Consider the following 26,363-nt stretch of genomic DNA (forward strand, 5'->3'; position numbering starts at 1 on the left):
AGTGCAATTGTTTTATGACTATTAGTTGGACAAACTTGAATTTTAAAGCTACTTTGGGCTCTGGTAACTTGTGATAACATGCATTTGTCATTTATTAAATTTTACCCAAAATATTAACATTTTAGACTAAATAATTCATTGATGAATTTAATTATTTTTTAAAAAAAAGATGAATTTGGTTGAATGAAAACAATTAGTTGCACTCATTTAAGTATAGCAAAAAAGTGCTTAGATTTTTTTATTAATCACATTTTAAATATAACAATACATTGTGCAGAGATGTTGTTCATTTGATAGAATTGAAAAACTATAATTTTAACATAAAATGTCAAACAAAAAAACTAAGTGCTTAGAAATTGAGATGTTATTAATTGCTGGTTCAGAATTGGCTTTAAAGGTTATGATAATATATTATTTTGTAAATGTGTTATAGGAAATGAGAATATGATAAAGTGATTGTAGTAAAGTACCATTTAAGTCAATGTAAAATAATACAGTGAGTGATTAAAAGTCAATGTTTGGAATTTAGGGACTTGCTTTTATTCCTGTTGAATGGACTTCCGTCCCTCCGGCCAGTCAGTGGCTCTGGGCTGAAGGTGCGTTTGCTGTCTTTACGTTGTGGCTGCTGTCTTCTGGTCCCAACTCTCCCGTTTTGTGCCTTCTGTCCCATCATGATGTGGTGAGAGACCACGGCAGGAAGGAAGAGGGGGGAAGCCGCTTGACTCCGCTCCGGAGAGTCTGTCCTCATCCACGTTTCCCCCCGGTTAATTTGCAGTAACTCCCGGGCGAGTTGCTGCCTCCGCTTGGCTCTTCTCGGGGAACATGGCTGTGTTGAAGATACAAGACCAGGTAACGTTATCTGAACAGCTAACATTCAAGTTAAGTCGTAGCTCTTGATCAAAACTGATCAACGTTAGTTTGATGGAGTGTGTATGTGTTACGTTAGTCAACCTTATGTCACATTGATTGTTCATTTCAGCTCAACTTTATTAGCGTTTGTTTATTCACAGTGACCCAAACTAGTCTGGTGAATGAAACGTCAAGAATAAATGTCTGTTGGTGAGCTAATGTTGCTATCGTCCGTACAGTTAACTGGCATGTTAAGTTAGCTAACGTTAGCTAGCGGTCACCAGTTAACTGAAAACCAGTTAACCTTCTTAACGTCATGTCACCCGTTGCCTTGCAGTAACTTAGCTCGAATAATGGCTCACTTTCATGTCACCGTACTGTTAACGTGGCCGTGTGTGTCGGTGTTTATGACTGTTGCTGCTTGTTGTCGTTTCTGGTGTTGATGGACTGGTGAACACAGCTGGGTAGCTACGAGGTTAAAAGGGTGGCTAACTCTCTTGCTCCGGCTAATGCTAGTTAGCAACTTGAACTGCAATTAAAAGTATTGGGCCACTCCGACATTAGGTTCGTTCAGTCGGTGAAACGTATTATCGTAAATTAGATAGCATATTTCCGATTTAACAGACTGCGGGCCGTTTTTCTACCCAGGGTGTTTGCTTTGTCAGCTGTCTATTTCAGCTCCCTGCACATTTTCTCCGGGGCAGCTGTGGGCAGTCACCTGTTGCTCCAGATAAGAGAGGCTGTCAGACCAAAATAGCAGGTGGTTCTGGTTCAAAAGTCTCCAGCTGTGTGCATGAATTAGACACTTTCCACAAGCTTAAATCATTTGTTATGACCAATGTTGGGACTTGACGGCAGTGATGCACAAGGCATTTTAGTGGAGGTATGCACCGGTACCAAAAAGGTGCATTTTATCTTATTGTTATCATTTTGGCAGGGGGTAGTACCTGAAAGTCATACTTGAGTAAAGTAAAAATATCTTACTAGAAAATGACTCTAGAAGAAGTTAAAGTCACCTTTTAGAATATTACTTGAGTAAATGTCTATACGAATCTGATATTGATTGTATTTAATTGTCAAAAGTGATTTAGGATATTAAATGTCGTAAATTATTGAAAGAAAAAGTACAAGTAAATTCTGGTAATAAAAAAGCAAACTTATTCATAACATACACCACTGTAAAAAATAGTACACCTGAAGAAAAAGGTTGTTTTTTTTGTTCTCTCCCATTCCCTTATTCATCAGTCATTCCCTGCCTTCCTTTGTTCCTCCAGCCCGTCCCAATTTTGTAGTAAGTAACTAAGAGTAAAAGTAAAACTCAAAAGAAATTTAAAAACTCAAGTAAAGCCCAAAATACTCCCAAAACTAATTGAGTACTGTAACAAGGTATTATTGTTTGGTTACTTAACACAACTGTATTTTAGTCAGAAGTAGTTAGTGTGTATGTGCTTGATGGGTAGATTGGAGTAATTTATGAGAACAGTTACTTAGGCAACATATCAGTCAATAGAAAATTAGCATTTTTATCATTATTAAATTATTGACATTATCAATTAAAAATCCCTTTAAAAAAAGCTATTTAAACATAATGTTTTGCTTTCTGTTCTTCTTTTTATGTCATTGTAAAATTAGTGCAATTGTTTTATGACTTTTAGTTGGTCAAAACTTGCAATGTAAAGCTACTTTGGACTTTGGTAACTTGTGATATGCATTTGTCATTTATTGCATTTAACACAAATTGTTAATATTATAGACTAAATGATTCATTGATAAATTTGATAACAAATAATCAGATAAATTGAATTTGGTTGAATGAAAACAACCATTAGTCGCACTCATTGAAGTATGGCAAACAAGTGCTTCAATCTTTTTTTTATTAATCACATTTGATCTATAACAGTACATCGTACAGAGAGATATGTTTGACAAAATTAAAAGATGACAACTTAAACATAATTTATGAAACAATGTCAGCTAGAAAAGAAAAGAACATAAACTCCATTCTTAGAGACAGAAATGTTATTAAGTGCTGGTTCAGAATTGGCTTCAAAGGTTATGATAATATAACGTTTGGTAAATGTGTAGTTTACCAAAAAAAAAAAACGAATGTCAAAGTCAAAGTGGTTCATTGATGATGCAGCTCTGTGGCTTGTCCCGGCCTGACCAGTCTTCCGGACAGGCACGCAAAAACGGAAGAGTGTGTGTGATTAGATCCCCCTCTCTATTCTCCATTGTTCTCTGTAGTGCTTGCTGACAGAGAACTGGACAAATGGACTAAAATAGTCCCACTCAGAGGGACATGAGTGTCACTTGTGGCAAAGTCTGTCCTCTAGAGGGCATCCTGGAGCTTTGTAGCATGCAGAGTGTCCTCACGAGGCTATGGTCCTGCCTGAAGAGAGAGATGCTAGAGGTATTTCAGAGAAAAAACTAAATGAAAACACACGCTCAAGCATACAAGAGAGTGTATTGATGTTTTGTTTGATTTAGCTTGCTTGGGGCTTTTCAGATGTGTCCACAATGCATACATCAGCAATACGCTGTTTATGGCTGTTGGCCAAAGTCCCTCTCAGCATCATGTAACATCTCGTGCACAAGTGAAATATGTACAGTTTACATTCAGAATAATTGCTTTAAGCTCCTAATTGTTCACTGTCCGACTTTTCCATTAAATAAATTGTTCAGAATTTTTACTTTTTTTTGTAATTCTCTTTTTTTAAAAACCTATTTTCAGGTAATTTTCTTGTTTTCTTGTACATTTGACCAATTTCTTGCAATTTTTTGGATAATTTTTTCTTTCGTTGCTCATTGCCTTCTGCCCATGTTTTTGAAGCCAGTTTGCCTAGGTTTTAAAGGGTTAAGATCAACACTGCCAAACCAACATTGGTCATCAGACATCACAAAAATGTGTTTAAAATATTAATCAAAGATAACAACAAATCCCATACAATATCCAAATAAACTGACTATAGTACATTGTTTGGATATGACAAAAGCCAAAGGAAAAGTATCACCTTTATCAAAAGAGTCAACATGAGCTTTTCCACAGTCTGAAAGGAATATTACTGTCGATTGCTTATCAGTGTGCATTTTGGTGCCTTGTTTTACTTCTATATCAGAACCGTGTAATGTTAATGACTCTTCCTCTGTTTGCCAGTCTGTTAGAGTATTTAATTGACGGCGTGTTGTGCTGTGTGTACCATACATGTGATGTCAGAACAGCATAGCTGAGGTACAAATCACCCTGTCTTGATTTTAAATGCTTTAAAATCTCTAGATGTGAGTATCATCATTGCCACTGTCTGTGTGAGAATGTGTTCCAAAACACACACACACACACACACACACACAGAGAGACTCACACTTGCTGGCCTTTGTGTTTCTGAGCTGGGATTATATTACACACAGTGCATCCTGTTGCAGGGTTAGAGCAGAGGTCAGTGCAAGCTGCGTACTTTTACTTACACATGCGCGTTCTCTCACATGAAGTAAAGCTTAGCGGTTGAAGTGAAATTTTATTTGTGGGTATGTGTGTTTCTATTGTGACTGCATCTTCTTGTTGTTGTGGGGAGATCTGGTTCACCTTCTCTAGTGTCCCATTGCTGTGGGTGGAAGCACCAGCTCAGCATTAATGGAGCAGACATTTGAGCTCTGTCTGCCTCATGAAAGCACATCACAAAGTGGATTTTTCAGTTTGTGTTGTCATGCTGCTTGTGTTAGGCATGCTCTGCTTGTTTTAATCAATCTGTACTGTGTGTAAAGGTATGTCTGCCTATTCCACATGTTTGCTTTGTTGGACCACGTGCCTGAGTCCTGTTTACAACTTGAAATGCACGTAAATACACACACAGTTCACACAAAGTCTCATTTCCTTTTGGCAAATGGCAACAAATGTGCTCTATAAACATCTTTGGGCTATGTTTCTGAGAGTTCCCAGTGCTAGCAAGTAAAATAGACAAAACATTGGTTGTTTGTTTATATACTTTGCTTCCCAAACATCATTGTTTGTTTGTGCCTTTGAGGCAAATCTTTAATGTCAACTCTGTGGCTGTAGGAGCAGAAGGATTGTTAGGCTGTGTTTTATATTAAGTTTATAAATGGTAAGCCCATTAGATTCAAAATTTTGGCCTGCAGAAAGACTCTCCATCCAACTGAATCGCTTTCTCTCATTCGCTCTCCCTCCCTCGCTCTGTCCGTCCCTCCCTCTGAGTTAATGGGGTTGTGTGGCTTGGCAAGATTGCTCTTTTTCGGATCTGTGTTGAATATGAAGGAGACTGAGACCCACACACAGAAATGCACGTACAGACTGGTCTTGTTAGCTACCCTCACATTCTCTGGCAAAGCCAGTTTGTTCCAGTTTCATAATGAGGAGATGGGGACTTTTGAAGCTATGCCACCAATACACCAAATAGGACACTAGGATACACACACACGTACACACACGCACTGATCTGGTATCCATTTTCTTTTATTATCTCACATTTAGAAAGAACAGCCACTTCTGTTTTGGCGCCAACTTTATGAAGACCACAAAAAATCATATTTAGCATATTCTAAAAACAACAGTGCTGTTTTGCACATGGTTTCCTTTTTGCTGTAGGTTATAGCTTTTTAGATTGCTTCAACTTTGGCCATTTAATGGAATATGAGGAGATTGAGTGCTTCACACAATTACTTTAATGTGCAATATCAAAGATCAGAGATTTGTTGAGTGGATTAGCACTAAATCCATAAAACAAGATCAGAAAGTAATAATACAGTACTAAGCATTCAGATATTCATTTTATTTATATACTTTATTAATCCCTGGTGGGGAAATTCAATTTTTTCACTCTGTTATACACACAGACCTGCTACCAGCTACCAGTTTACGCTTCATACTTGGTCCAGATGGGGTCTCAAACCAGCAACTCTCCAGTTCCCAAGCCAAATTCCTATGGACTGAGCTATTGCTGCACCATATCCAGTCACTTTAAAACTCTTAACAAACAACATGGCATAGGTTGCAGGGCAGAATATTATATTGATTGACAAAATCTTTGAATTTTAATATTGTAACTGTTGTCTTTTCCTGGTTTTAAAGGCTGCATTACAGTAAAGTGATGCATTTTTCTGAGTATCATTCATTCATTCATTCCTTGTCTGTCACAGCTTGTCCTCGTAAGGGTCGCGGGGGGCTGGAACCTATCCCAGCTGTCATTGCGCGGTCAGCAGGGTACACCCAGGACAGGTCAACAGACTATCGCAGGGCAATTTTCTGAACTTACCAGACTGTTATAGCTTCACCTTTACCCACATAGTTATTATATATAGGGCTGTACCAAACTCAGAATTATGCCAGTTGCATTGGATTTGGCGGTATAATATAAATATTCAACCATTTGTTTTGTTTTTTTCATGCAAAGTTTTGAAGTCTGAACAGGATCTGCATAATATTCAGTGTTGCAGTCACGTAATATAGTAAACAAGCAAACGGCACTAACGACACAACAGTGCAAACAACATAATGAGCAAATGTGCATCAACAATTTTTGCAGACCCTAGATATCATATAAAAACCTGAGACTGTTTCCTGCTAACTTGCTGTGAGCTGTAAATTCTCTGCTTCTTATGGTATCAAATGGTGTGGCCTCTCTGTACCTCCGTGCCGCTGCCTGCATGTCTGCAACTGCAAAGAGTAGCGTGAAAGTCAAGAGCAAAATGCAGCAAAATCTGGGGACCGAAACATTCCCAGAAGTACACTGCACAGAAAAAAAGATTACTAATGATTATTTAATATAAATCTCACTTTGTTTTATTATTTTGTAAAAGCATCAAAAGTCCAACAGTTAAATTTACAATATTCTCGTAATATTTATCTGGTCAAAAATATTGTGATGTTTGATTTTTTTTCCATATCGCTCAGTCCTACTATGTTGCTGAATGTAGCAGGGCTTAAGTAAAGAATCAATTGTGCTGCATCATCATTCTCTACTGTAGCATCAGCACTCTACTGACACTTTCCTTATTACACTTAAATGAACTCACAGGGGGGTTGTGGATTGGCACTGTCTAGCAATTGACCTACTAACAAAACATTATGTATTTTGCTTCCTGGTGAACTTTCTGTAGCTAGTTTGCACCCGTTGCTGTCCCTCGTCCCCTCTTTGTCCTTTGCTCCATTCATCTCCAGGCTTCTTTGTGTTTTGTAGTGCTCCAGGTATCAGCCTACAATGATTCTCTCTATCTCTTTCTCTCTCTCTCCTCTTCTGTTCCTACTCCCCTCCCTTTTCCATTCACTTTCTCTCTCTCCCCTCCCCCTCCTCTCCCTCTCCCTCCCTCTCTCTCTCTCTCTCTCTCTCTCTCTGTCTCCTCTTTTCAAAGAGCTGGCTTCAGCAGTCTGCCTGAAACGAGCGACGCATGCCCACACATACATGGGCTGCTGCGGGCCCGTCTGCGCTAATCACAGGGTCTCTGTGCGTGTGTTTGCATCTGACATGTGTTTGTGTGTGTGTTCCTGGCTGCAGCACAGCAGTGAGGATATGTAGCTTCCTGTGCGCTGCTAGGCAGCCCAAGCTCATTCTGCCGCATGCTGCTTACCGCCACCATTACGCAGAGGAATTCCCTGCTGTCTCCGCTACTGCTGCTCACAGAGTGTGAGTATTGGCTAGAGAGAGGAGGAGACATGCAGCAAAGCGGCAGTGACAGATAGAGGACAAGGCTGGATTTCACGTTGGATTATACATGAAGATGTGCAGCGTTTGTTTACAAGGAAATCACTCTGTTTATGGGATTTATTGCTGACCGTTGTGCTGCTGAATTGCGCCCGTATGTAAGAGGGAACACTGTGTATTTATGAGTGTGTGTGAGAGAGAGAGTGTGTATGAGTGATTGTGTTAGCTTGTATGTGAGTGTTTGTTCCTGATGCGGTCAGAGCGGGCTAGTCGTGTGTGTATCGTGGTGCTGGAGGAGGTGGAGGAGGATGAGCCCTCCTCTTCGCTCCCACCTCCCCGGCCCAAATCATCCCCAGACCGCAGATCCCATCATGCCTCTCGAAGGGCTGCTGCTCAGGAGGACAAGGTGAGACGAGTATGTCTGTTTTGTTCTTCATTGGTTGGATTAGAGTTTGCTGATTTAGCTGCCATGTTTAAGGGTAATATGTAGTTGTTTTGTGTGGATGATAGCATTCACCTGGGTTTTAAACAGACCAATGCACTTGACATACATAGCCTTTAGTTTAAACCTGTGCCGATATGTGTAGTAATACATCCCTTTGCATGAGACTACAATGCACTGCCAACACTTGTCATCCTGTGCTAAATATAGCATCAAACACAATCACCAATATAGCTTGCCATGTGAGATGACTGCTGGTTTGTATAGATTATCAGCAAAGCCTGAGCCTTTTGTACTCTCCAGTGATGGCTGTATGAAGGGCAAGCCTGCTATTGAATTATAGTAGTAAGTCTTTTCATCCTACAAGAGATGCTCTTTGAAGTTAACATGAAGAACGGGTAAAGCCAGGGAGGCTGTGCCGGCTCTAATGACAGTGTTCGTGCTGTTAGTCTGTGTCTATCTTCTCCAGTCTCTGACATAGTTGCAGTGGTCACCGGCGTAATAGGCATGAGACAGATGCTGACATGCCTGACAGTTCCACTTATTTTTAGTTGGGATGAAATAAGAGAGGGATCGGGAAAACTGAGATAGGCTGAGAGTGAGGAGCATATCCATATGGTACGTTCAGTATAACTTGGCAGCCCTTGCTGGGGACAAAGGTGTTTGACAAAATGTGATCAGAACAACAGTACTTTCACAGACTTTAGGTACTTGAGGAATTGTATTGGAGACAATGGCAGTTGGCTTAGGCAGTATGTAATATTTCATATTTCCATACCTTTCTGAAATTCCACTGAGGTATAAAGTATAACACTGCATAAGTTTGCAGCGCTTAAGACCCTGCAATGGTGAATGTGCTACTTACTTTTAGTTTTTCAATAACTACACAAAAAAGTTCAAGGTTCAAGGTTCTCTGTTGTTATCCAGGATAAAATTTTAAACAATAAATTGACCATAAATAGGCTATAAAAACATCACAAGGGTACAGTATTCTACACCCAGTATCTAGAATTGAATTGTGAACTTAAAATACTTTTACTTCCCTTAACCTTTAATTTGAATGGACTCTTGTGCTCTTGCGTTGCTTACCATAACCTCTTGAATGTTAATGATGACTGCTGAGCAACACCTCACAAATCCCACTCAGTGTCAGGCACCATGCTCTCATGCTTGTGCCAGCTGTTTACCTTCATGCAAACGGACATACATCGATGATACTGCAGTGAAAATTGTAATAAAGAGGGGTTCTGGGTGTTCTCATATATCTGTCATTCATTTGCAGCTTCCTCCTTCTGGGAAAATTTGTCATATCTTCTAAGCACATGCTTACCTTCTTATTTGATGGCCTCGCACCACGTTTCAAGAGCGTACAACCTTAACTCCTCACAGACTCAAACATTTACGTAATGGTGCGCGCGTGTGTGTGTGTTAATGTGATGCAGCTGCTATTGTCATAAATTGACGATACACAGCCATTTGTGACCTATGGCTCTCTCCCAGCTCAGGATTATAGTGTCTGTGTGTGAGACTCTCCCATTTGTAACCCGCATAACTCTCAATGATAACACAGTTGTCAGCATAGAAATTACTGCTTTGCAAATTGAGTATGCTGAAGTGTACATCAACATATCTTTGTCCTTTCCTTGTCTCTGTAGCCGTCTCTGTTAAGAGCCATCTTCAACGTGGACCCAGATGAAGTTCGCTCCCTCATATTCAAGAAAGAGGATGTTAACATTCAGGTAAGTCATACTATTCTTGCTTTTCCCCCTTATTTTCTCCATATATATATATATAAGATTGTATTATATGTGTGTTTATGTGTATGTTTTTATCTGATTGCACCTGTGTGTATTTGTCTTCCACACGTACACCACAACTTTAAAAATACCAAGAAGAGCAGCAGAAAGCAGGCAGGCTACAATTGATTGATTGACTGAGTCAGAGTGCCATCAGGCAGCTTTTTTATTGCCGTCGATCAAGGCACGACACATGACCTGCTCATAACACTACCCTCTCCTTGGGTTTAGTGATATAACCTTTACCTGATCTCTCTACTTTTTTTTGTCTGTCTTGGGTCTTTCTAAATATATTTCCTCAGTTTACACCACATTCTGTTTTCACAGTCTTTGTTTCTCTCTCTTTCTGTGGCTTCATAGTGCTGGGGTCATCACACTGAGTCTTTTGGAGTCAGCAACACTGGCCCAGGCCTATTGCAGTCACATGACCTTTGTTTATAGCCCCACTCTGTTGATATTGGATTGCTCTCTCACAACTGCACTGAAAGAGAGAGGGAGGTGGGCAGCAGGAGGGTGTGTTGAAGTGATGGAGCAAAGTGAAAAATACAAGTGAACACATGATGGACATTTTGCTCCTTGTGGCTCTCGTGTCATGTTTCTTGTGGTCTGCAACAGTGTGAGGTCCATAGATTTTGGTCGGGGCAATTCATGTATGCCTTCGACCCATCGTGATGTATGTTTGTGTGAGTATGTGTCTTGAGGATTATTTTCCTGTGAAAAACAAAAATAATACACTAGCCTTGGATCCAGAAAAATCTGCAAGCTTATGCTTTATTTGCTGTGCTATATGTGTCTGCTCCCCCTCCTGTTCAAACAGTTTCCAAGCATACCTGGCCCTGAGCAGGCAAATCAGCTCTGTTTATGAAATATGAGGCAGATTCAATATGATGACTGACAATTTTTGGCTCATACACCCTGAGTGAGCATAAACTAGCCTGGTAAACAGGATTGCCATTGAGGCATTTTTAAAAACAACGAAGATGGCTGCAGCTGATGTGGAACTTTCTGTTCAAGTGCTATTTTCAAATTTTAACATCATTAATGAAATTTGGTAAACAAACTAATTACGCTGATGATGGACTGAAAATGTGCAAAAACATTTTTTGCCGACTCTAGATATCAAACAAAAGCCAGAGACCGCATTTTATTAACTTACAGTGCAATCTCTGCCTCCCTCCATGCCGCTGCCTGTGTGTCCACAGCTACTTGTACCACAGAGTAGTGTGAAAGTCAAGAGCACTTACTCCAACACAAAATCTGGGCACCAATATGTCCCCAGAAGTATAATGCACAGCACACTGACCAGCAAAAAATACAAAACAAATAAAACAAAGAAAACGACTGCTCGACTTTGGAAGTTACCTACCATTACTGTAGCTGGCATTCTCTGCAGGCCTCATCTTATTCTACTGTCCTGATCTTGTTCATTAAAATAATATCCAGTTTTCGTATGAATCAGCGGTCTGCCAGCAAGCAAACTGTAACTACCACATATGGTCCCACTGAAGAAAACAAAACAGAGATCTTCAAGACAGTAACGTTAAATTTGTGTTTTTCTTGTATTTTCTCAGGACAATGAAAAGAGGACGCCTCTGCATGCTGCAGCGTACCTGGGAGATGCTGAGATCATTGAACTGCTCATCCTCTCAGGTAAACACAGCAGCCCAGCTTTGCTACCTACAATCTATCAATATTTAATTTCTACCTAATATCCATCCCCTTCTAATAGCAATCTGCTTGAAAGCTTACTCATCCATCCAAACTGGCTGTTTGCATTCACCCTTGTATGTGTCCATCCAATCCTATTTTCATCTGTGAATCCACATTTTACACCTAATGTTTTTGCATTTTTAGATATTCATTTTTTAACCCTTCGAAAACTGTATCAACATCACTTTTCTTGGGATGTGCTCAGATGCCTTTCACAAGTATATAAACCACTAAAGGTGAAAACACTAAGCAAACTCATTAGATTTCTTTAGAAAACATAGGGGGGAAATCAAGGAGCAACCTCGTAAGAAACGTCCCACAAACTGTAAGAAATTAGTCGTTTTTTACTTTCCTTTATTTATGTTATTTTTGTCTTTCCTACTAATTTTCAGATGATTTTGTCAAGATGCTCATTTCCTTCTTCACATGTTTTTGAAAGAAACTGAGCCAACTTGCTCAGGTTTCAAAGGGTTAATTATACACCAGAGAGTGGACAAGTCATGTATCCTCAAATTAAATCCTTTCAACTTACTTTTTGTTAGTCATGAAAAATCTATTATTCGAGACGGATAGTTTTATTTTTTGCCATTTTACCTGTCTTAGTATCTTAGAGTAATTACATATGTTTTCATTAAACACTAAATTGTTTTAAGTATACTGAAGTTGTATATTTGGATACCTTATTTTAAAATCTGATCTAGGTAAAACAAATTTATCGTCATTTTTTTCAACTTGTTTGAAGAAGAAGATTTGAGTAGTAATTGTAGAAGTCTAGGTCATTCTTTCTTAAACTCTTGAAAGCCACAGCCTTTTCCTCATTTCATTCTTCCCTACACGTTGTTCCCTTCTCCCTCAGTAGTTTCCGTCCCCGTGTCTCTGCTCAGTGCTCTTTGGCTGTCACCCTCTCTTGGTGACTTTGTCATTTATCAATCATCTGATAGGGTCCACGTCAGCTTGACTTTCTGTGAAGTCAGCTGAGCACATGAGGAGGTGGGCAGACACTAACACAAGAGTAGCGTAGCGGCGTGTGTGCATGTGTGTGTATTTGTGTTCACTGTTTCCCAATAATGTGAAGAGCAGGCAACAGGTGCAGCTTCAGGGCTATTTTAACCCCCTAGCTGTGCCAAAGAGGATGATGGGTGTTTTATACCTTACAAACCCTGTTGGCTCACAACAGCCCCCTCCCATAAGTCACATGAAAAGCCTTAAAAACTTTGTCTTTAGAGGTCTAGTGTGTAGGATTTAAAGGGATATATTATCAGAAATTGAATATAATGCAATATGTTTGTTTTCTTAAGTGTATGATAACCTGAAAATAAGAATTGATATTTTTTCTTACCTCAGAATGAGCCGTAGTGAGCGAAACAATGAATTTGTGTTCCTTTGGATAGTGAAAGCATGATCTGCCCTACTCTGCTTTTGATTATCTTACCCTAACATTTTTAACCCTAACCAGTCAAACCAACAAAGGCAACGAGTACTAGCCAATCAGAAGGAGAATAGAGTGTTTGCAGCAGGTCCTCATCCATGGAGTCCACCATGTTTTACAGTAGCCCAGAATGAAAAAAACACATTACAGCTCTAGATAGGCCCTCTGCATTTTTGGATCAGCTACCATAGTAGCAGCCCCTCTGTGACAAGCTGCTTTAGGAATTTTAAATTTTTTTTTTTACATGAAACTGATTTATTTAGTGTTTTGGAGAAGATAAGACCTTTACGAATAATTAGGTTCCAAATAAAAACCTCCTGAACATCTGCATCAGCAAAAAAAGCAAGCACACATAAGGTTAAAATGTGAGTACACATAAGCACGCACTGGGTTACCAGCCAGTCTACAACAAGCCAAACAGCATCGGAGAAACACAGATTTGTAACTTGAAACTGCTTTATTCAGTGTTTTTATCGGTTGAAATCACCTGGCCTGTTTGTTTTGGAGGGGAAGAGATCTCTGTAGATAATGCGACTTCTGATAAAATCCTCCTGAAAAATAAAGGGAAGGAACTTAGGGAATTCTAACCTGGAGTTCACGTTTGGCACGTGGGAGACGTTCAGCTGGTTCCAACATGCAATCCTCACAACCACTAAGTCCTACACATTGCTCCTCTAAGCTTTTTACTCTTCGTATTCTTTCTCTCAATTTGCCATCTTGGCTTTTAATGTATCTTTCAGTGATCAGACATTTGTACAGGTTTTCACTATGTTTGCTTTAGCTGTGTCTGCCACTGTTGACTATGCGTGACATATCTCTCTCTCTCTCTCTCTCTCTCTCTCTCTCGCTGCCCTTCTCTCATCCAAGGAGCCAGAGTTAATGCCAAAGATAACAAGTGGTTGACTCCTCTTCACCGAGCTGTCGCCTCTTGTAGTGAGGTAACACATTACACAAACACACATGCTAATATGCATTGTGATGACTCTGTAATTACATGACTACGTTTGTCTCTATCACAAGCAATAAAATGCACTGAACGTCACAATTTCAACCTCCATTTGATAACAAAAAATCCACCCTACTAAGTTGGCTTTTAGGACTGACGATAGCACTGCAATAAGATTGCAGACTTCTCTTATTTCAGTTAGACCACTGTGGTTGTAGTAAAACCAAGTAAGGGCAGCAACACACACATTGGATATAAAATATTTTTTCTACCTTGTTGGCATATGATGTAGAAAATTATTGCTGCTAAGATAATGTTAACAGATTTGTACACTCCTGCCTTAAAGGGGCAGAATCCCCAAACCACTGTGCAGTCTGTTGGTATTTGATAAACCTTCAAAATCTCTACGTATTCTGCTAGGTCCTGGGCAACGTGCCCACACTAACACAGCCCCTTGCTGTGCTGCTTTTTTCCAGTACTACTGTCGGCATGAAAGCCCCCTAAGAATAGCAAAGACTTTTATAACCACCCACACATAGCCACCTGCACACATTGGCATGTAATTTGTAAGTACACTGAGGTATATTTCAAAATAGACCCTCTGTCTGCAGACTCTGACCCATGCTCACTCTCCACGCAGGATGCAGTGGCAGTGTTGCTGAAGCACAGTGCAGATGTTAACGCCCGTGACAAGAACTGGCAGACACCGCTCCATGTTGCAGCCAGCAACAAGGCAGTCCGCTGTGCCGAGGCTTTGGTCCCGCTGCTTAGCAACGTCAACGTGTCTGACCGGGCAGGACGCACTGCCCTGCACCACGCTGCCTTCAGTGGACATGTTGAGGTGGGTGTCTTTTAGATTCACACAGAGACACTCACATACATGTCAGCATCTATTTAACTTGGATTTGTGTGATAGATGGTGAAGTTGCTGCTGTCCAGAGGAGCCAACATTAATGCATTTGACAAAAAGGACAGGAGAGCCATCCACTGGGCAGCCTACATGGGTGAGATTGTTATCATGTGAAGTTTCTCTATTTTTTTTTACATTTTTTTTATTTTTTGAATTTTTAAACAGCATAACAGTGGAAAAAGACAAAAATGAAAACACACAACCAAAAAAATCCTATCCCAAATCAAAAACAGACATTGCATGATAGAAAAAAAATTAAATTAAAAGAAAGGGAGGAAACAGATATTACAGGAAATAAATAAATAACAGCACATAGGGGTCAAACAGTCAGCCATTGCCTATCAGGGACTAGCCAGTAAGAACCTCTGTAAGAAGGAATGCAAGGGTTTCCACAGTCTCCAGAATTTGTCCAAGTAATGTTTGAGATCATAAGTCAGTTTGTAATGTGCACTTTCTTATGCAAACACACTTTTATATCAGGAGAGATAAAGTCTCTGTCTCTCCCTCAGTGTCATTTACATAAATGATACATGGGGAAATGAACATGTCTTGACTAAGCTGAATTTGAATCATGTCCTCACTTCCCTTTCCTCCCCTGTTTCAGGTCACCTGGAGGTGGTAAAATTATTGGTGGCAAGTGGAGCAGAAGTTGACTGTAAGGACAAAAAAGCCTACACTCCGCTCCACGCAGCCGCTTCCAGTGGCATGAGCAGCACAGTGCACTACCTGCTGAGCCTGGGGGTCCACGTCAGTACAGACACATACATATGCATGCACTAGCAATGTCCTAAAAGCTAGGGTGGGCAAAAATCTGAAAATGGCAGAAAAAAACAAAACAAAACAGCAGATTTAAAAAAAAAAAAAAAAATACATGCTCCTCCTGTAGCCCTCCTCCCTCGCCTGTCTTTCCCACCAATAACCCAGCCTTTCCCATACACAGATGTATTTTATCCTATTTAATGGTAGAGCTGCACACAGCTCATTTGCTCAGCCCTTTTTTGCCCCACTCTCTCTCTCTGTTTATCAGACCATAAATGAGACAACAATTAACTAGCTAGCCATCCCATGCCCTCTTCACCTTGCTTCTTGCAGTTGTGGACTGTTTCGCAAGGAAAGGAGCAGGCAGCAGCTTGGGAGACAGACCTTCGATTGGTTGCTGTAGTAGCTCGAATCAGCCAGCACAAACCCCCAGCACCAGGTGTCACAGCGGGCTGGTAGCCAGCAGCAGCCATGAGTCCAACCTGTGTTACAGCATGGGCAAATTTGCTGATCTGGCAGGTAGTCGGGGCTGTCCGGACCCCTGTAGCAGGGGACTGCATTGGCTGGATTTGAGGTGTTGGCTTAGCTGACTGGGGGTCTGTCTCTGTAGCTGCTGCCCACTCTCGTCATGGCGAGGAGGTCTGTAGCAGGGGGAGATGAGACGAAGGACACACTGTGATTTAAGGCTCTCGCTAATGCTAGCTACATAAATGTGAATTTGAAGCTGCAGCAGAAGCTGTTAGCAGAAGGCTAAACTATAAGCAACATTTTTTGTCCATCTCTGAAAGGCTTTGCCAATATTTCGTTTTATTATAATAATATTACTGAGAGTAAGTTTTCAGTTTTGTGTATTATCAGAGTCTTTTAGACACTATTCTTTATAAGTTCATCTGCCTTTTTTTCGTTGCTTTGTATCAGGCTTTCACAGAACAGCCATCAGGAAATCCCTCTTTCTAAAAATGAGCTATGATTGGCCAAAGTCTCTGGAAACAGCCTAGATTCTCTAAAGTTTGAAAAGAAAGCCCAAAGGAGGCGCAGAAGTCCAGTTTTCTCCCAGTCCACTTGAATTACATTATGTTCAAAGTTTATTCTGGGATTGTTGCCCAGTGAAGCCAGTATTAAACTACGTACTCCAGCTTTAATGTTTATATAATTTGCCAAGACCTTTTGACCAGGGTAAATCTGTAAATATTCAAGCTTTTCAAATGCTATTGATATTATTCTTAAGTCGATGAAATACATTGATTTCTTCTCTCCTTGCACAGGTCAATGAAATAAACGGCTATGGCAACACTCCACTCCATTTGGCGTGTTACAATGGACAGGATGTGGTGGTCAGTGAGCTCATTGGAGCAGGGGCCAACGTCAATCAGGTGCGTTTGTGTGTCTGCCTCTGCAAGGTAGTGTGTGCGTGGTAATTATGTGTGTTTAATTGTGTTGTTTGCTATCCCGTGTCAGGTGAATGAGAGGGGTTTTTCTGCCCTTCACTTTGCCTCTTCGTCACGGCAGGGGGCGCTGTGCCAGGAGCTGCTGTTGGCCCACGGAGCTCACATCAACATGCGGGTGTGTCCATATGCATATACACTTTCATACAAACACAAAAGTTTAGCAGATTATGATCGAGTTGAGTGTCTAATATCACCTTTACATATCATCAGAAAGCAAAGGAGCCTATGTCCACAGTTTTTGCTGATGCGTATGCTGCTCTGCACTTAGGAGAATGGCAGTGTTGTTAACACTTTGCTAGCAGTGATGGAAACTGATAATAGTTCCCCACAGCCTCAAGATGCAGGCCATATGGAAGATGACGGGGAAGGGGGTGGCTCCCTGAGGCTGCAAGCTGCTCAGGGAATATGTGTGTGGGTGTGCTTGCGTTCCGCAAGGGGGTCTAGGATAGCTTCTGTTTATGCTAAGCTTTCTAACACTACAGTGTTCGATTCACAGTCGAGTCAGCTTCCCACACTGGCATTTAAATGATATACTGTATGGAATTAATACTGATCATGACCTCTCTGTTTCTCTCTATCTTTCTCCACTTTTTCTCCCTCCATCTGTCCAGAGTAAGGATGGTAAGACTCCTCTCCACATGGCAGCTACGCATGGAAGGTTCTCCTGCTCTCAGGCCCTCATTCAAAATGGTGAGAGCCCCGACAGTGTGCTTCATGCCTGAGGGTTTTGATGGAAATGCAAAATATACCCTTTATTTATGTTTCTGCGTAGGAGCTGATATTGATTGTGAGGACAAGAGCAGAAACACTGCCCTTCACATCTCTGCCCGCCATGGCCATGAGCTCATCATCACAGCACTCATCAAACATGGAGCCAACACCGCCAAGTTAGTAACAATTGACATTTAACCATCTGTCTGTCATCCCGCTGCATACAATCTGTGCTTTAGAAATAAGAAGCACAAATTGAAAGGTAACAGTGTGATAACTGAAGATGGTTAAACTCAGGATAAACCATTCTTTCACCTTTTTTTTTTTCCAATCATCAAAATGCACCCATGCTCTCACAGCTTACCCTCCTGTAATGACTTGTCGTCTGCCTTAAATGTTTTCAGGAGAGGCATTCATGGGATGTTCCCTCTACACCTGGCAGCTCTCAGCGGCTTCTCAGATTGCTGCAGGAAGCTGCTGTCCTCAGGTACATTCATGCTGACACCATTCTTGTCACTGGAATCACCTAGTTGACGTCCTAATTGATGCGGATCGCATTTTTTCGCAGGGTTTGACATAGACACCGCTGATGACTTTGGAAGGACCTGTCTACATGCTGCTGCAGCTGGAGGGTCAGTCATCATTCCTGCTTGCTGCTTTGCTATTGTTTTATTTCTAAGCTTCTTTTATGCTTGTCTTCGTCCCTTATTTAACAGCACTCACCCTTTTTCTTTTCTTTTCTCCGTCTCATATGCACTGAAATATTATCCATGATTTCAATAGATTGGTATGCCAACAAAACATCACTGTTAAAGCTGTCTCTCCAATCAGGAACCTGGAGTGTCTGAACCTGCTGTTAAACATAGGAGCGGACTTTAACAGGAAAGACAACTTTGGAAGGTGAGCCATGCATGTAGTTTAATTCTAGAAATGCAAGGAATATAAATAAAATACGGTCTGAAGGCAAAAAATAGACTTTTGTCCAAATGTGGGAGAGTATGAACTCCTCACTGGCATAAATAATAACTGAAGTCAGCTCTCTGACCCTCACAGGACTCCACTACACTATGCATCAGCCAACTGTAACTACCAGTGTGTGTTTGCCTTGGTGGGCTCCGGGGCAAGCATCAATGAGCTGGATCAGAGAGGCTGTAGTCCTCTGCACTACGCTGCTGCAGCTGACACCGATGGAAAGTAAGTTCTACTGTGTGCCTACTTTATACTGTTTATAGTTATGATTATCAAAGAATCCTCTCTGTCAGTTGAAGCCATTGAAAAAAATCTCTCTTTGGTCTCTTTTAGGTGTGTGGAGTACTTGTTGAGGAACGATGCTGATCCAGGAGTGAGAGACAAACAGGGTTACAGTGCAGTGCACTATGCCTCAGCCTACGGACGCACACTCTGTCTGGAACTGGTTTGTACAGCTAGCTACCACATGGAGTGAAAATATGTTGCATGTCCTACAGACAGTCAGAAATCTGATCGCTTTCATGTGCTAAAAGGTTTTAGAGCTGCAGAGAAAACTACACCAAACAAGTATGCTTGTCATGGTATTATAAACAGTCTTCATTTGTTTCTTTCAGATGGCAAGTGAGACACCCCTTGATGTGGTAAGAAAAACATTTCAACAATCCACTGTAACACAATGAGCCCTTACTGTATTGATTGTTTCTTTGTATGTAGCTCCCTCTGTTGGCAGATAGGGATAATGGTGATTAGATCATCTTGCAGGCAGATTAAGCTACTGTAAATCCTCCCCTTTCTTATTGGTTGGACAATAATTGAGAGGTCAACATATATTTTACAACAAAAATTTGGAGCACATGGAACAGTGTGACCATGGTCTAATTCCTGTACAACTTTAAAGAGGAATTACAGTCATTTTCAAAATCCATCATTTTTTTCTGTTTTTTCTGTTCTCTATCCCAAATTCCAAAGCTAGACCTAAAATTCAAATTTGTGATGTCGTCATGTAACAAGTCAGTAGCTGCTCCAAAGATGATCAATGGTGAAAGATGTTCTAGATGACACTGAGAGCAGCCAGGGGAATGTTCTGAGTATTTGGGTACATTTTCTGTTTTAGGGCTGTTAACACTACACTAGAAAAAGCTCATTTGGGTACATATAAAAAAAGAAAACACACATTCTGTGGGACAGATGACATCACAAGTATGAGTCTCTCTTCTCTGGTTTTGAAAGAAAGTGACTTATGTTCAAAAATATCAATTGAACTTTTATTGGCCATGGAAATAACATATTTTAATTGCGGTCTGAATTAAGGTGATGTTCCCCTTTAATGAGTCAGTATGTGCCATGTGAGAAACCTTGAATCTGAAATTAGTAATATGGGAACCATTTCTCCATTTTAGTTAATGGAGACATCAGGAACAGACATCCTAGGTGACTCAGAGAGCCAGGCCCCAGTCAGTCCACTCCACCTAGCGGTGAGTTCAAGGATTTGTCAGTGGGTCTGTATTTGGCATTTTGTTATTCTCAGTTACAGGACTTCACTGTGTCTGTCATATCTGTTACCATGAGACAGAAAAGCAATGTGTTATTGGTGTGTTTCCCATTGATAGGCTTACCATGGACACTGTGGGGCTTTAGAGGTTCTCTTATCTTCCCTGCTGGAAGTGGATGTTTGCAGCCCAGAGGGCCGGACTCCCCTCAGCCTGGCCTGCTCTAAAGGTCACCAGGAGTGTGTCTCCCTGCTGCTGCACCATGGCTCCTCACCCATGACCCGTGACTACACACAAAAAAAGACAGCCATACATGCTGCAGGTATACATACAGGAAGTTACACAAACAACCACAGAAATCTGTTTGTGATGTAAAACCTTCACATGACATGAATGAAGCTTTAAAATGGACTTTGTTGCATTATAAAAATACGTCATGCATGTGTGTGTGTATCGGTCTGCTGCAGCTATGAATGGCCACCCAGAGTGCCTGCGCCTGCTCTTGAGCAACAATGACCAACACATTAATGTGGACGTACAAGACACCAATGGACAGTGAGTGTGTATGTGTGTGCATAGTCAAAATGGCTTAGGTTGGAGGATTTCACTGAGATTATTATGTCTCTCTCTGAGGACATTACTTTAGTTTCATTAATAAATGATAAAACTCTAACTCTGTCATATTTCCACACTGTGTTCAGGACTCCTCTGATGTTGGCAGTGCTGAATGGACACACAGAGTGTGTGTACTCTCTACTCAGCCAAGGAGCCAGTGTAGAGAAGCAGGATCGCTGGGGGAGGACGGCGCTACACCGAGGGGTGAGACATTCACACACCAACTAACGTTACAACTTCATCAATAATTTTTAATCACATTTGTTATTATCATTATATACCACTTTCAATTTTTTTACACAGGCGGTGACAGGCCAGGAGGAAATTGTGGAGGCCCTCCTCCAGCGGGGGGCCAGTGTATGTGTCAGAGACATCCAGGGCCGCTCCCCTGTTCACATGGCATCCGCTTGTGGCCGCGTGGGTGTCCTGGGTGCCCTGCTGCAGGCCACCACCACCTCACACACTCAAACACACCTCACTGACAACCAGGGCTACACACCACTGCACTGGGCCTGCTACAACGGTACTGGGACACAGCATGACTCACTTGAGAGACATGTCTGTACTGTATGAAGCCACAGCAAAGTGGTAATCATGCGTGTTGCTCCCTTTGTACCTCTATCCTCTCTTTGTCCTCTTAGGATATGATGCTTGTGTGGAGGTATTGTTAGACCAGGAGGTGTTCAAGAAGATTAAGGGCAACTCTTTCAGTCCACTACACTGTGCTGTGTAAGACAACATGTCTAATAAATGTTCTTTTGTAGATAGACCTGGATCTGAGGGTATGTAACATTGTCTGTTGTGTATTTCAGTATGAGCGATAATGAGGGAGTGGCGGAGATGCTAATCGACTCCCTTGGCACAACTATCGTCAACACCACTGACTCCAAGGGAAGGTGAGAGATGCAAACAGACTCCATTTCCTATAAACTAGTAGAGTGCACATTTAGAATGTGCCAGTTTCTAGGCTTGTGTACTGCTGCTTTGAGCTTTCTCGAGAACCACTCATACAAAAAACTGCACACTTAACATTGCTATTAAGTTTTGTTGCTGTTCTTAATCAGTGTACCCTGAAATAATGTATGAAAGTCTCCCAAAGTACTTAAAATATATGCAACTTGGGTATACTGCTTATTTATTGTATGCTTCTGCTTGTACTACTAAATATACCTGAGTGGGGCATGTTACTGGTTACATTGTAGATTCAGACTTTAGTCACATAATATTAAAATATGATACATTGTTATCCAGTAAAACATTCAGCGTTATAACGGAAAGCTCCAGTATTAACAGATGTTAAGAAAATGTAAGTATATTGTGTTGATTAAGTGAAGAGTGAAAGAGAAACATTAAGTAGAAATGTGAATGCAGGACTTTTGCTGTATGGTTCAATAGTTTTGTCATTAATTGTTGATAGTTTTACTTCAGAAAAAAGGTTTCTCTACCACTGCCAACAGCCTACCAACATTACTAGATTATAGGTATTTGTGTGGGGCCCTCAAATCACTAAATTTGCCCTTGATAAAACACACTAAAGTCGTAGCTCAGGAACAATGATGAAATACACTAAGTGGATGTATTAATTTTCAAATTCGTGTATTACCACAGTAGCTCTAAAGCGGAGCATGGATTTAGTTAGTGGAGGTATTTTACCAGCAGTGATGTTGTTAGTGTTTTAAGTTGATATGGCAAACTTGGATACAGGTGAAGAGATGCTGGACTCAGTTAGCATCACAGCGATTGTAAAGTAGATGATGTATTTAATAAGCCAAGCTACTTTGCCAGCACTTAAATACAGATAGACATGCTCAGGTTTTTGCAAAGCACTTAAGCTGCGCCCCTGCTGCTGCTGCACTGATCCACAGAGCACTGTTTGCTTTTTTGTTCCAACTTTATTTGTCAGTGCACATCTTTGGGTCCCCAGCAATACAATTGCCAAATGTGAAGTAGATCAGATGGTTCTTGAGATATTCGAAGGACACAAACACACACACGCACACACACACACACACACACACATAGAATAAAGTGAAGTTGTTTAGAAACACAAGCACTTCTGGTATATTGTCAATTGTGTTTGTGTCGATGCAGGACCCCCCTTCATGCTGCAGCTTTTTCGGATCACGTTGAGTGTGTTTCCCTTCTGTTGAGCCACGGAGCTCAAGCAAACATAGTCGCCACACACACACGCAGGACACCACTGATGATGGCAGCTCTAAATGGACAGACCAATACTGTGGGTCAGTAAACCCGCTGACACAATGATGCACTCAATGGCCTTTGATTTCTAAACCTTTTACATGTAACCATCTCCATTCATGTGTTGGTGCAGAGATGTTGGTGAGCAGTGCTAAAGCGGACTTAACAGTACAGGACACAAACAGGAACACAGCATTACATCTGGCTTGCAGCAAGGTAACAACCATTTACAGGGGCATGAAATACGTTCTTAAAACCCATTTTTATAGACTTGCTTTTATGTGATGTCTCTTAATTTCTTTCTTAATCCTTTTAATTTATTGTGGAGTCAAAGTGTTTTTTTTTTCTTATTGCACATTACATCTATGGTTGCACTTATTTTCGATTTTTTTTCTACTGCTGATCACTTTTTTTGCTCTCCATTCATCTCAGGGTCATGAGACGAGTGCCTTGTTGATTTTGGAGAAGATCAGCGACAAGAACCTCATCAACTGCACCAATACAGCTCTCCAGACGTACGTAGTGTTCCCAGGCTGCTGGCAGATGCTCAACTGTGCAGTGGAGTGAAAAAAATAAGTTCAGACTGAACTTATTTTAATATTTCCGTCCACCTTCTTCTAGGCCCCTGCACGTAGCAGCGAGGAAGGGATTGACGGTGGTGGTCCAGGAGCTGCTGGGGAAAGGGGCCAGTGTCTTAGCAGTGGATGAGAATGGTCAGTTTCCTACTGTGGAGCACTCGTCACTTTTCACATGTACTTATAGGCCATGCACAATGTATTAACATGTATCTTGGGTAAGCTTAAAGTACTGGTGTGAGTGCAACATGGTTATGGGATCTTACCCCTTTAAAGCCAGAGTGTACAAATCTGTAAACATTATCTCAGCAGTGATAATTCTCTCCATCATATGTGAACAAGGTAGCAACAAGGTTTTTTATCTGGTATGTGTGTTGCTGTACTAACCTGTTTTCTGCCACCACAGTGGTCTCACCAAAATGAAAGAAGTCTGCAGTTTTAGGACAGTGCTATTATTAAACAGGTGATTCTCAAAGGTATGAACTTAAAAATTCCCCTGCCCTGGATAAGGATCAAACTCACAACCTCAGGACGTCCAACCAGTCCAGTGGCACCTTATCACCATGGTCAATCCCACTACACCACCAAGCACTCTTTGCACTGGGAGCCTTTCTTCAGGCGCATTTAATCTTTTCATTTGATTATTGAATGTTTTGTTATGTTCCCCATATCTTTTGACTTTTTCCTCTAGACATCAGTCACAGTAATCTTGGTTGCCCACCTTGAAACTGTGCTGATTCTATAGGTTGTATGTGCATACATGAATGTAAAGTGTAACTGTGTAACTGGAGGCGGTAATTGTAGTTTGCATATAGAGCGGGAGAAACTCCCTGAGAAGTGAGATCTGTTCACAAGTGGTCACTTGTGCACATGGAGCACATCCTAATGCTAAGTGCAAACTGACAGACTTTAAGCAGACCACTTGTGATCGGCTTATCAAGGATGCAAGTTAATATCATTTATATTCATTCTATTTTTTTACGCTCATTCTTCTCCATCCTTAGGTTACACCCCAGCTCTGGCCTGCGCTCCCAACCGTGATGTGGCTGACTGTCTGGCACTCATCCTCAACTCCATGATGCCCACTTCCCCTATGGTCACCATAGCAGCTTTGCCCACACATTCTCTTACCCAGACAGTCATCAACCACCACCCCACCAACAACCACATCTCCAAAGGCGTGGCCTTTGACAGTCCTCCTCCTCTGAGGCCAGACCACGCCTCCTATTGCAGACCGGAGCGCCTGCTTTCCTGTGCTACTGCAGATGATGAACTGAATGACTCGGATTCAGAGACATACTGAGCACATGCCTGCTATTGGAAAGAGTCCTACAATACTGGCAGGCTAGCCAGCCACTCAGGAGCCTTAATAGATCACTGACAAGGAACTAAAAGAGAGAAAGACAGAGAAAATAGATCCAGAGTGCAGATCATTTTTAGATAAGCTTCTTTCAATCTAAAAATAACCCTTGTGGTAAACCACTTTTGTTTCCTTAAGGTGCTGAGTGGAAAATAATGTAGTAAAATATAGAATAAGGTGAACACACACTACATTTCTCTAAGACAGCGGCACTGTATGGTCAGTAACATGGCCATTTTCTTTTTAAAGCAATGCTGTTTTTCTTTTTAAAAAAAAGCTCCTACTCTTTGCTGATACTTTATGGAGTCGTTTTAAGTCTTTTCACCGTTTCTCTTTCAACTATTACGATATGATCATCTACTGGAAATAAGCTCAGAGGACTGTTTTTATTTGGCACGATATTCTAAAGAAAGAAACAGAGGGACAATCTAATGGGACCAGGAGATTGATGACTGTTTTCCCTACTGTAATTTTTATTTTTTTTTCAGAGCTCTTCAAGCTTTTATGGCAGACACTGTTGACTGTCATTCACACACATTGGTAATGCTGCATCATTGTTATTGAATCACTTTCTTGGTCAGGAGGTCATTATTGAATCCTATGAATTTATTCCAAGTGGAGACTGAATCAATGGGAATTGATTAGGACAGCAGGTGGATGTAAGACCCATTTACTGTATGATTGGTCCAACTGATGACCCAAATGAGTGGCTTAAGGAACATTTGACTTGCAATGCTGTAACTACTCAATGTCCGTGTACTGTACTGGAGACAGGGGAAAGTGGCTGACACTGTGTATGTGCGTGCTTGTGTGTGTGTGTATGTGTGTGTGTGGGTGGGAGAGATGAAATTTAATAAATATTGCCTTTTTAGGAACAAGCAACTTTCAGTCAGGGGATGAACGCTTCTGGTGCGATGTTTGTAAAGATAAAGTGATGAACGAATAAAGAGAATTGTTTTTGGTTTATTGCGGTGTGTATATAAACATAGACTGTATGGAAAGGTGGATGTAGCACCCTGGGTCTGAAAAGTGAAGCCAATGTGGAAGTGCCTTCAGGCTGCGTTGTTTCTAATGGTCAGCAGGGGGTGACTCCACTGGTTGCAAAAAGTCGTCCAAGTTGTACAGAAGTTGATAAGAAAATGACCAAACTTCCTATTTGGTTTATTACCTCAGTAAACATTTTCTCAATGAATTTATGGTCTGAGCTGCTAGTTTCAAGTCTTCTTCAATACAGCAATAATGTTCATCTTTAGGGCTCCAAGCACCAACACGCCATGCTGGAGCCCTATGGTTTTTGTTCTTCTCTGTCTTTCTTCCTTTTCTTCTTCTTCTTTTTCTTCTTCTTCTTGTCATAGTTCCCTATCATCCTTCAAGAGCACTGCACTGTGAAAACGCAGGGTTACTTGTGGTTCCTAAAGTCTCCAAAAGTAGAATGGGAGCCAGAGCCTTCAGCTACCACGTTCCTTTTTTATGGAACCATCCTCCAGTTTCAGTCAGGGGGGCAG

At 41.1% G+C, this 26,363-nt stretch overlaps 1 protein-coding gene across 2 annotated transcripts; it reads left to right on the forward strand.

Moving 5' to 3' along the window:
- Positions 1-760: 760 nt before the first annotated feature.
- On the forward strand, positions 761-25,822 carry LOC121957498 (serine/threonine-protein phosphatase 6 regulatory ankyrin repeat subunit A). 2 transcript variants are annotated; one of them, XM_042506096.1, is made up of 29 exons: positions 761-849; positions 9,597-9,680; positions 11,309-11,387; positions 13,744-13,814; positions 14,463-14,663; positions 14,739-14,826; positions 15,337-15,479; positions 16,757-16,864; positions 16,950-17,054; positions 17,551-17,629; positions 17,712-17,826; positions 18,055-18,137; positions 18,219-18,282; positions 18,482-18,550; positions 18,704-18,844; positions 18,953-19,064; positions 19,234-19,260; positions 20,020-20,094; positions 20,230-20,431; positions 20,577-20,664; positions 20,811-20,928; positions 21,028-21,247; positions 21,366-21,453; positions 21,537-21,620; positions 22,816-22,964; positions 23,057-23,139; positions 23,356-23,438; positions 23,545-23,636; positions 24,503-25,822. In XM_042506096.1, exons 1-29 carry the CDS (start codon positions 823-825, stop codon positions 24,799-24,801), a joined length of 3,177 nt encoding a protein of 1,058 aa, XP_042362030.1. In that variant the 5' UTR covers positions 761-822; the 3' UTR covers positions 24,802-25,822. The 2 variants fall into 2 exon arrangements, with proteins under 2 accessions (XP_042362030.1, XP_042362029.1); XM_042506095.1 differs by lacking the exon at positions 761-849 and adding an exon at positions 7,490-7,905.
- The last annotated feature ends 541 nt before the right edge of the window (positions 25,823-26,363 follow it).

This window comes from Plectropomus leopardus, chromosome 18, assembly GCF_008729295.1.
Source record: "Plectropomus leopardus isolate mb chromosome 18, YSFRI_Pleo_2.0, whole genome shotgun sequence".
In the NCBI taxonomy this organism is placed as follows: domain Eukaryota; kingdom Metazoa; phylum Chordata; class Actinopteri; order Perciformes; family Serranidae; genus Plectropomus; species Plectropomus leopardus.